Source organism: Chiloscyllium plagiosum, unplaced genomic scaffold, assembly GCF_037043375.1.
Source record: "Chiloscyllium plagiosum isolate Xiang-an unplaced genomic scaffold, Cpla_swu_hap1 HiC_scaffold_4, whole genome shotgun sequence".
NCBI lineage: Eukaryota > Metazoa > Chordata > Chondrichthyes > Orectolobiformes > Hemiscylliidae > Chiloscyllium > Chiloscyllium plagiosum.
In genome coordinates, this window is record NW_028270142.1 from 43,553,353 (window position 1) to 43,565,544 (window position 12,192).

General features: G+C 39.4%; 1 protein-coding gene across 3 annotated transcripts in view; it reads left to right on the forward strand.

The window, feature by feature from the left end:
• mtbp (MDM2 binding protein) overlaps positions 1 to 12,192 on the forward strand; it is a 77,937-nt gene that overhangs the window by 52,020 nt on the left and 13,725 nt on the right. For 2 of the 3 annotated variants that reach the window (XM_043688680.2, XM_043688681.2), the window contains exons 16-18: positions 6,332 to 6,490; positions 9,559 to 9,654; positions 10,933 to 11,202. In XM_043688680.2, coding sequence (XP_043544615.2) covers positions 6,332 to 6,490; positions 9,559 to 9,654; positions 10,933 to 11,202 — 525 coding nt within the window. The remainder of the gene's footprint in view (positions 1 to 6,331; positions 6,491 to 9,558; positions 9,655 to 10,932; positions 11,203 to 12,192) is intronic. The other variant, XM_087986199.1, reaches the window with a different exon arrangement.

Sequence of the window (12,192 nt, forward strand, 5' to 3'; positions counted from 1 at the left end):
CTGGGGAGATGAAAAACAGACTTAGTGACGGCTTTGCAGAGCATCTACATTCTGTCCGTTAAAAATGACTCTGAGCTTCCATTTGCCTGCCACTTCAACACACTGCTGTGCTCCTGTGCCAAAGTTTCTGTCACAGACCTACTGCAGTGCTCCTGCAAGCCTCAATGCAGCTCAAAGAACAGCATCTCATTTTCCGCTCGGGGACTCTGCAGCCTCAATAACAAGTTTAATAACTTTAGAGCCTGATTCCATCCTTGCATTTTTTTCGTAACCCACCCCTACACCCTTATCCTGTCATGGCATTTGTTCCTTTCAGTACAGACCACCTTTCCCACCCACCTTTCATCCTGTTATCACATAACATGGGCTGCTTTCAGCAAAGCCAATCCATTAGAATCATAGAATTTTACAGTACAGAAGGAGGCCATTCAACCCATTGTGTCTGTATTGGCTCCTGGAAGAGCTAGTCCCACTCTCCAGCCCAATCACCGTAGTCCTCTAATTTCATAATTTTCAAATATATATTGAGCTCTCTTTGAAGATTTCTATGGAATCCGTTGCCACTGCTCTCTCAGGCAGTGCATTCCAAAACCTAACAATTCTGAGTAGAGAAGTTTCTCTGCATCTCATTCCTGGCTCTCTTGCTGACAATCTTGAAATTATGACCCCTGGTTACTGACATGCCAACTAGTGCAAGCAGAATATCCTTCTTTACCTTATCACATTTGTTCATAATTTTAAATATCTCAGTAAGGTTGATTCTTAATCTTCTCTGCTACAAGGAGAATCAACCTAATCTGTCTCATCATTCTTGATATCTAAAATCTTTCATTCCTGGTATCATTTGCGTAAACCTCCTTTGAACTCTCTCCTGGGTTTTAACATCCTTCCTTACATAAAGTGTCCAGAACTTAATTGGTATGTCTTCCGTCAATAACCTTTTCAGAAAGTTCAAACTGGTTTGTTAAACACAGTTTCTCATTAACAAATCCATGCTAACCATACCCAATCAGATCATTGTTAACCAGTGACAATTTATCACATCCTTTATAATAGATCCTAACATCTTTTCTGTAGTTCTCTTTTTCTCTCTTCCTCTTTTTTTTTAAATATTGGGGTAACATTTGTCACCACCATTCCAGAATCTATAGAATTTTGAAAAATGGCCACCTACCACCGCCTACCTAGCATCTACCACCATCATGGCTTACCTCCTTTCAACACTCGAGGGTGTAGAATATCAGGTCTCAGCCATCAATCAATTTTTCAGTCCCGTTAATTTCTCCATAGCTGCCTTAGTAAGACTAATTTCCTTCAATTCCTCATTTTCCCTAGTTCTTTGGATCTCTAATTCTCTGAGATATCTTTCATCTTCCTCAGTGAAGATGAATACAAAGAAATTATTTAGATTCTCTGTCATTTCTCATTTAGTTATCCCATTATAAATTCCCCTGCATTTGCCTGGAATTGACTCGTATAGGTCTTAACCAAAAGTCTCTATTTTTACATACCTATAGAAGCTTTATAGGCTGGTTTTATGTTTTCTTTCTAGTTTATATGCATATTCTGTTCTCTCTAACTTTTTTGGTTCTCCTTTTGTTGCATCCAAAAACTCTTCCCAATCCTCACATATACTTCTAATTCTGGCAAACTTAAGCGCCTTTTTTGTTATTTATACAGTCCTATTTTACTTTGTTAGCCACAGTTAACTGACATTTTGAGAGTTTTTATGACTTGAAGGAATGTAAGCTGTATGATAATTCTTTAAAGACTAACCATTGCCTATTTCATATGCTTACTGTCAGACCTTTTTAATGTACTTTCCTAATCTACCTTCGCAAATTTGCTCTTCATATGTTCAAAATTTCCTTTGTTCAAATTTAACACCTTGGCTTTAAATATAACTGCCCCGCACTCAAACATAATGTGAACTTCAACCATATTATGGTTGCTCATCCTTAAAGGTTTTTTTACAACAAGGTTATTAATTAGCCCTCTTTGATGGAAGACTGGGGGTTGGCAAATGTGGTACTGCTATTTAAGAAAGGTAGTAAGGACAAACCAGAGAACTATAGACCGGTGAGCCTGGTGTCGGTGGTGGGCAAGTTGCTGGAGGGAATTCTGAGGAACAGAATTGACACATACTTTGAAAGGCAAGGGCTGATTAGGGTCCTAAGTCAACATGGCTTTGTGCATGGGAAATCATGTCGCAGGAACTTGATTGAATTTTTGAAGAAGCAACAAAGAGGATTGACGAGGGCGGAGCGGTGGACTCAATCTATATGGACTTCAGTAAGGCATTCGACAAGGTTCCCCATGGGAGACTGGTTAGCAAGGTTAGATCTCATGGAATACAGAGAGAACTAGCCATTTGGATACAGAACTGGCTTGAAGGTAGAAGATAGAGGGTGGTGGTGGAGGGTTGTTTTTCAAACTGGAGGCCTGTGGCCAGTGAGTGCCACAAGGATCTGTGCTGGTTCCACTACTTTTTGTCATGTATATAAATGATTTGGATGTGAACATAGAAAGTATAGATAGTAAGTTTGCAGATGACACCAAAATGGGAGATGTAGTGGACAGTGAAGAAGGTTACCTCAGTACAATGGGATCTTGATCAGATGGGCCAATGGACTAGGGATTGGCAGATGGAGTTTAATTGAGATAAATGCAAGGTGTTGCATTTTGGGAAAGCAAATCTTAGCAGGGCTAGACACTTAATGGTAAGATCCTGGGGAGTGTTGCTGAACAAAGAGATCTTGGAGTGCAGGTTCATAGCTCCTTGAAAGTGGAGTCGCAGGCATATCGGATAGTGAAGATGACATTTGGTATGCTTTCCTTTATTGGTCAGAGTGTTGAGTATAGGAGTTGCGGCTGTACAGGACATTGGTTAGGCCACTTTTGGAATATTGCGTGCAATTCTGGTCTCCTTCCTATCGGAAAGATTTGTGAAGCTGAAAGGTTCAGAAAAGATTGACAAGGATGTTGCCAGGGTTGGAGGATTTGAGTTTTATGGAAAGGTTGGGGCTGTTTTCTCTGGAGCATCAGAGGCTGAGGGTGTGACCTTTATGGAGGTTTATAAATTCGTGAAGGTCATGGATAGGGTAAATAGACAAGGGTTTTTCTCTGGGTGGGGGAGTCCAGAAACTAGATGGCATAGGTTTAGGGTGAGAGGAGAGAGATATAAAAGAGACCTAATGGGCAACGTTTTCACGCAGAGGGTGGTGCGGGTATGGAATGACCTGCCAGAGAAAGTGGTGGAGGCTGGTGCAATTGCATTTAAAAGGCATCTGGATGGGTATATGAATAGGAAGGGTTTAGATTGATATGGGCCAAGTGCTGGCAAATGGGACTAGATTAGGTTAGGATATTTGGTCGGCATGGACGAGTTGGACTGAAGGGTCTGTTTCCGTGCTATACATCTCTGTGACTCTGACTCTCTTCAATAATATTGAACTGATCAAAATCATGGCAAGCTGAAGTCAAATGTGAATTGTTACTGTCATCTTACTACTTGCATGAATTATATGGAATGAATAGGTTTGGCTTTGCTTATTTTTGTCATTGCAGCTTGCTTGCAATAATATTAGAAGAATAAATACACTGTGCTACCCAACAAGTGGTTTTTCTTGCTAGGTATAAATTTAATTTCTAAAATTTCTCTCTTAAATTCCTCCTTTGTGAGCTACATTTAAGCTTTTTCAGTTCTTCCTACTTTGAGAGCATGACTCTAATATCCTCACACACCCATTATTCACAGCTTTGTCTAAGTGCTCTACCAAACATATTTCAGTTCTAGCGTTGTAGAGATGGATTTCACATCAGTCTAAAAGATGTTGTTATTTTATTGTCTGTGTAGACAATACTTCTGTAAATTTGTGGTAACCAAAGGAGGAGAAACAAGGGGCTAAAATGTTTGTTTTATTTCAATTTCAAGTGGGATGTGGGTATCGCTTGCGGGGCCAGCATTTTGTACCTGTCTTTAGCTGACCTTGAAAAGGTGGTGGTGAGCTGCTTTCTTGAACCACTGCAGTCTATGTGCTGCAGGTTGACAAAATCATTAAGGGAGAGGTTCCCAAATTGGGGATCATGATCTGAAACTTAAAGGTTGTGGGCTCCAAGGTAGCAACAGCCACCGTGGAGTTCTGAGGAAGAACGAGTGTCGCAAGCATGTTCTTACTTTCTTTAAATATAAATTAGATGGTGGTTTATTGGTTGAATGATTACAGTTTTAGATGGAACTCCAACGCACTGATTCACCCAGTCTCAAACTGCATTTGCAAAAACAAAATTCTGTGTATTTCTTGGGAGGGAAATACATTTGACCATTGGAGAATGTAGCAGGGGGATCTCTTGACTGGGCTTAAGAGTTTGGTTTTAATCCAACAGTCTGACACATGGAGATAAAATGCAGCTGTGTGGCTATTTATAAGGCAACATTCCTTTTCTTTGTACAAAGTCATTAAGGGAGAGCTTCCCAAATTGGGGATCATACTCTGAAACTTAAAGGTTGCAGACTCCCAAGTAGCAACAGCAGTCATTGAGCTCTGAGGAATAACAGCAGTATTCCCATTTTACCTAACAATCCTACCCACCCCCTCTCTCCTGCAATTAGCACTTAGGAATGGCATTAATTTCAAGCCTTAAAATGAGCCACAGTGGGAAAAGTTTGGAAGCGTTTCTTTAAGGTGATGTGATTGTGTTTGATCCAGCAAATGTGGTAGCATTAGCTTGGGACCCTGAGAAAAATGATCATTAATTTGAAACATCCTGCACTTCATAATGATATATTGAGAATGTAGCCAATGAATTTCTGTAGGGTCACAGTAGGTAATAAATGCAGATCGAAATATCGACCTTGTTTTACACAGTACAGAATTATTACTTTGTCAAAAAATGTGAACATTTGAACTTTGATTCACAAGTTTACTTGTGTCTTCACAGAAGGTGGTGGGGCAAGTAGGGCTATTTGAACAAGACATTGTGCAACATTTTCTTTGATTAAGATTAAAGCTGAGTCCTTAGCACTCTTTAATTTACTTTTTTGTTAAATCTCAGCAAACTTAATATCTTAATAAGTGTTTAACAGCAGAAACCATTTGTCAGTCCTGTGAAATTGCCTGATTTGGTACTGAAAAGTGGCCAGACTATCTCCAACTACCCTGAAAGGTCAAATATGTCAAACATTTAGTAACAGGTAAAACTAAATGTGCAGTAGCAATAGGTGTAGTATTTTCCATTAACGGGTAGCTGCCATCAAGCCAAAAAGATTCTACCTAGCACACAAACAAGTAACATGGTATGTAGTTTCAGTGCCAATTTGATGTCAGGTACATAGGCCATACTGACTGGTGGATTGTATCGAGCAGCACATCTCTCTGGCTTGTTGCAACAGGCCGGAATACTGATGGTACTTAACCAGCCCAAGTTAAAGTTCAGTGAAGCAAAATGTTTTTTCTGATGAACTATGCTATTTTAGCATAAAATTATTTAGCATATTGTTACTAGAGTCTACACTTAAGGATAGGGTGACTGAACACCTTCAAAATCCTCAACTGATCAAGTACTTTGTAAATGTTGAAAGGCGAGAAACTGCATGTCCAAAGTGATTAATCTAGATGCACAGATGATTATTTCTTGTACCTGATGGTGACATCTTCACCAAAAAGGCTAAATGAGTGTTTGTCTTTATACTAACACTAGAACACAAGGGTGTAGAAGTAATGCTTCAGCTGTGCAAAGCCCTGGTTAAACCACACCCGAGTACGGTGTGTAATTCTGGGCACCAGGCTTTCAGAAATTATCTATTGAATTTGGAAGTAGTGTGGTATAGATTTATTAGGATGATACCTGGATTCCAAGGGTGAAGCTAAGATTGTATTCATCAGCATTTAGAAATTTAACAATTTATTTTCAAGGTATTAAAGGGAACAGAGTGTAGATAGGGAGAATTTGTTTCTGCTGGTTGTGCATTGGATATTAATTAGAACAGTCCTTTCATAAGCGAAATTAGGAAATATTACATGTCACAAACATGCAACTCTCCTGTATTTTTGACCATATTTTATAATGAATTGATTAACATGGCTGTGATATTTAGCCAATAGAAAGTCAGACGATAAGTAAATAAAATAGAAATGAACTAAATTATAAATCAAAGTTTAAGCCAATACGTTTTTTACATCACAGCAGTGATTACACTTTTGGAGTATCTCATTGGTTTTGAAGTCTGTTGGAACATCCTGAGGTTTTAAAAAAAAAATGCTATAGGAAATGAAAATTTTCTCTTTTATCTGATGGGTTTCTTTTCTAACCATTTTATATTTGCATTCAGAGTTGGTTCCATGTTAACAAGCTCATCTGAGATTCTGTTGGGACTCAAGGATAGCCAAAGATTACTTCCAGTTCAGCTTGACGCCAAAGAACTGCTAAAATATTTTACACCTGAAGGTTTTCCAGTTGCTGAGCTCCAACCTTTACAAATACAGCGAGGGTATGCAGAGTTTTGTTTCTTAATTTTTCTTCTAATTTAGTGAGAAATGAAAATGTTACAGTGGAAAATCAGCTTTCAAAAGTGATCTAATTTTATAACTGACAAGATGAGTAGTAAAACCTCTGGTGTGCCATATTATTGCACAAGTTTTAATTAGAAACTTGAGAATAGCTGTCGGATGCCTTTGGAACAATACGTGAGCAAACAACCCACACCATCAAGGGAGGTTAAAAACAGTTGTGTTTTTTTTAAAAAAAGTCATTTACTTATTAGCTTTTGCTGCAATCTATAATCATCCACCAATTGTTTAATTCCATATTTTCTGGTTAGTTTTAACTCTGCCATCTATTTTATAGGTAATCTCATTCCTTATTTGCTTCAAAGTAGTTCGTTAATACTAAAAATAGTTTTTTGATTCTTTTGAACTGAAGGGTATTTACTACAAAATAATGGTAAAGTTTCTGTTGTGTAACGTAATGATTCTCAAGAGAGTAGTGTTCATTGGCTTCATCCATTCTACTGACATCACATGGAGTCCATGAGTAAGCCAAAGAGTTCTACTCTAACTTTAGGAGGGAACAAATATATCTGTACCAATTAGCTATAGTCCTAGTAATTATGCCTGACCAAATGTCATTATACTGCTTGATATCATGCACCTTAATATCGAAGAGTAGTGCCTCTTGTGTAGACAACTATAATTGTGTCTCCTCTACCACTTATTACAAAATAGGCCTAAAACAAAGCAGGACTGGTAGCTAGCAACTGCTTGAAACAAACCTTGCCCAGTAACTCATATTGGTAAAGTGGCAAATGCCACAAGGCACCACGAGTAGTCTTCTGGGAAAGTGCAAGAGTTTCTTTTTGAAATATAATTGCTGTTATTTTAAAATACTATAATCTAGTAGAATTACAAGAAAAATAAGAGAAGCTGGAAAATTTTGACGATAAACAGTAAATAATAACAAAAGCAAAATAGTACAGATGCTGGAAATTTGAAATAAGAATAGTAAGTCAGACAATCTCAGGTCTGGCAGCATAGTTGGGGAAAAGCAGAAGGCCCTTTCTCGAGACTTTTTCATTAAAAGGTAAATGAAATGGAACATTGGGCAGAATCTTTTCTAGGGCTAAGTGAGCATGTGCTACAGCAAGATCTGTATAAAAATCAGATGACCAAGGTTGATGAGTATTTCCTAGATATCAGGACAAACTCATTCCATTTTTTATGCTTATGCTGAGTGACGTGGTAAGTTTCACAGTAGGCAACTGTGAACAACCAGTAAGAAAGTTTGCTTTTTTAATGTCACAACTCACTTCATTAATGTCCAGCTTCCCATTTTGCCAACCAAGCTGTCATACCACTCTCTCTCTCTGAGCCTCCATGGATGTTCACAGCATTCCTGCTTCCATTGTTGTGCCTTGCCTGTTGGCTCTTTGTCCCCTCAATAAGAGATGCAAGGTTCTTATTTCTGCCTTGCCTTGCTGCTTAGCACAGACACAAAGACAGCAAACTTGCCCTCGTTATCAGCAGCTCTGTCAAGAAGAACAGCCTTTAGTTGGTTGATCATGATCTTGTAAGACCAGGGTTGCTTTCAGTACTAGTCCTGGGACTTGGATATGGTCACTCAGCCACTTGCAGTCAGAGTTGGCATGATCCCCATGTAAGGGATGAGGAGACAAATGTCGGAGCATACCACCCATTTTGACTCTCTTTGCCCGACTGAGGATGCTTTCCACTTAGAAAGTGAGCCGGGTGGGTGTTTAGGGAAATGAAATTGGGCTGTGTACCTACTTTTGGTGTCAGTGAGTGATGTCCTGAATGAGTGAGTAGATAGCACAGAGGGCATACAGATTTAGTGGTGTTAGGCTGAGTAAGTACAAGTGAGACAATGTTGCAGGAAATGGGGCGAGTGGGAGAGCATGAATCTTGGTGGCAGGCAGGTCTGTGTGTGCATATAATATAGTGGAGAATGGATGTTGGTACTAATGCTGATGATGAAGGACTTTGACCTTCTTCCTACCCTGCGAGCCACTCATCCAGGAGACTGAGACTACATTTAGCCTGGGTGGCAACCTCAGACAGGCTAGCTTTGTCTGGTATTGTAGTCTCCATTGCTGATCTGGGGGAAGAGGGAGTTTTTCTTTGGAATCTTCTAGAATCTCTACAGTGTGGAAACAGGACATTCAGCCCAATGAGTTCACATGAACCCTCTGAAGAGCATCCCACCCAGACGCATCCCCTATTCCTGTAACCCTGAGTTTCCCATGGGCTAATGCATCTAACCTACACAACTCTGTACTCGACGGACAATCCACCAAACCTGCACATCTTTGAACTGTGGGAGAAAACTGGAGCACCTGGCGGAAACCTGTGCAGACACTGGGAGAATGCACAAACTCCACACACAGTCGCCCCAAGGATGGAATCGAACCTAGGTCCCTAGCGCTGTGAGGCAGCAGTGCTAACCACTAAGCTACTGTGCTGCCCCTGTGTGTACATCACCCTGTCCATTAGAAGCAAAGCCTGCAATACAGGTATCTCCCCTGCCTGCTAATGTTTGTGGCAGATGTCAGGAACCTTGCATGACAGCATTGGACTGTGCTGGTATTTGTTTGGGTGTACAATGAGTTTTTAAAGATGTCACAGATATAGGGGGTGCTAGTTTTCAATGGATATCCTGACAGTGACAGCGTCAGGGTGAGATTTCCTCCAAAAAAAATTAATGGAACTTTCACTTTGCCAAAAATAAATATAAAGTTCAAGATGCTGCTTGACCTTCTGAAATTTTCTAGCATTTTTGTTCTTATTTAATAAATTATTTGTGATGCACTCCTACAAGTTATCATTTTTAGTTGGTGGTGCTTTTTTCAAGTTTTTGGTGAACTGAACATTGACTTAAAAATGGATTTTAAATTATCTAGCTTGTTTACAGTTATTGCATTGCATTTCATCTATTTTGTAGGCATAATTAGTGTGTATTTATTGATAAATTAAAATTGTTCAAAAATGTGCCAAGGCACAAATCTTAGCCTGGTATTTTTTTGAAAATGTTTTATTTCCTTTGCAGTGAAAATGAGTTTCCACTAACCCCTGAGATGACTCTGCAGAAGCTGAAAGGTTTGCCGTTTGAAAAGGCTACTGAATGCCACTACCATGGAGTTGAGTGAGTATAATGTTCTAAAGGCTCACATAAAATATAGCATGTGAGATGTAAGCCATGTCTTTCTTCTTACTATGGGTAAGGAGTGTTAGCAAACAATGTCTGTAAAATTGAGATGAATGCCATTTTTAAGAAAAACTAATTTTAACAGAAACAAAAAATCTAACACCAGTGAAATTGGCCACCCATTCAGTTCAGATGAAAGGTCACTTACCTGAAAGATTAAATGTTTTTCTGTCCTGCTGAACTTTTCCAATATGTTGTGTTTTTATTTCAGATTTCCAACATCTGCAAAATTTTATTTTTGCACCTGTGCATCTCAGTTTGTACTTTTGAGTTCTTGAGCTTCCTGCCTGTTTAGAATCAGCCCTTGTAGAAAATTACTTGGACTAAATCTTTGTTTTCCTTCGCTAGGTTGAAATGTCATACGTCCCACACATCCCTACTGTTAGCAGTTTATCGAGTATTAATCTATCCTATGCCTTTGCTTGAAGGATATCTAATAAACTAGGAACATGATGGTATCAGTTCCTTTACCTGCTAGTACAACAGTTGGCATTTTTCCAGCCTTTCCCAAATTCATCTCGAGTGTAAAAACCTATTTTTGTGATGTGCAGACAAACGTGATTTCCTGTTGCTGCCTCCTGTACCGCCTCTTAAAATGTTGCTTCGACTTGCAATGCTGACCCCCACTGCTTAGCCCGTCAGCAGCAAGGCAACTTCTATTGAAGCTTAAAAGCTGCTAGGAGCAAAACAATGTGCGAGACCAGAAAAGATGAATGTTGTAGCCCTTTCCAAAATAACTTAGTGATTTTTTTATGGTTCACTTATACTCCCTTTGTCACTTTGTCCTTCAAGAAGCTATCCAGCCAACACTCAATTCTGCTGAAGTTGCCTTTCTGTTGTGTCATGCCAATTCTTCTCAAATCCATCACCTTCTGTGTCTAGCAGCCTGATTTAAATCATCTCCTTGTTCCTTTCTCTGATTACTGGTAATGCCATTGTGGTGCTTGTCAACATTTATATATACTTCTTGGAATCCTGAAAACTATAAGATAAACAGTTCCTTGTTTCTGTGTACCTCCTCATAGCCTAGGTGTCTAATCTCCAGAATTTGAAACTTGTGCGTACTTTCATGGTAGATGATATTCAAAGGGTAAATCAGCATAACTGTTCAGTTTATGGGTGAGATCACTGATGTAACTATTTTATGCACAACATGGCTTATCTGCCACACTGGTTATTTTGAGTCTGTAATAGACACCTTATGAAAAATTACAGGTATTGCCTGGACAACAGCAGAGCACTTGAAAAGGATATTCGATTTGGGAAACTTCAGTCTCGCCTTATCCGCTATGAAACTAACACAACCTGTTCGAGAGAACAGTGTCCAGTTATTTATGGATTAAGCCCACTGTCGTCTCCTGCAGTCCTTTCAGAACCTGGAAGTGTACCGGATGGTGAAGCTTTCCAGAACGATCAGAAAAATACTGGTGGGACAGGACAAAAGCATACATCAAGGAAGGTGGAGAGTTTCCAACTCAGCAAAAGGTAACTTTCAAATGGCGATAACAACAAAATATGCTGCAACTTTTTAGTCATTCAGCCTGCACCTGTACTAAATGGAAGAATGTTGACATTTGTGATGCCATCTACCTTCACTCAACCTGAAGTTGTGTCTTAAATTTTCATGCTCATTTTAGTTTTGACAGGTCCAGTCTCATTTGCTGAATGCTTCCAGCAGTTTTGTACATTTGTTTCAGATTTGCAGTACTTTGTAACCTTCAATAGCCTGTGATTGCAAATGACTTTATAGCTGCTAATTTGGAGTCATTTGTTTGCGTGTTCTCTGTCCCTCCATTATTTCCACTCCCCTCTTTTATACCAATATTGGCGTGATATTAAATAACTGAAATATTTCTGAAAAGAGAGCTGCATCGCCAAAGCCTTTTTGTACTCATCTGGGCAATACAAGAATACCAATTTTCAGAAGTTTTATAATAATTTATATTGTAAGGTAAAGGGCTGCTGATTGGTTGGCAAGTGGACTTTGATTAGCTGCCATGGAGAAAGCTAAGCGGAATTACAGGTATTCAAGCTCCGGGGCAATTCTTTTTAAAGTGCAATGTTTGAGCATATTCCTTTAGATTACATGCAAATAGGAACCCATTCTGTGTAAGCTGCTGCTGGTAAGTCAAAATAAGCCATATTACAAGCTTGACTGATTATCTTAGATTGGTTATTAGTGCAGCCATCTGTGCACTCATGATTGTTCAGGAAGTGCTGCCCATTTGCAAACGGTGTGTGTGTGTGTGTGTGTGTGTGTGTGTGTGTGTGTGTGTGGTGGTGGGAGCAGCTGGTTGGGGGTGGTGCAGGGAGACAAACCTCAAAAGGAGCAGCTCTGACAGCCATGATTTTCTCCTGTCTGCCATTTTGGACAGTTCCTCAAAAGTGGAGCCGCAGATAGACAAGGCGTTTGGTACGTTTACCTTTATTGGTCAGTGCATTGAGTATAGGAGTTGAGAGGTCATGTTGATTCTG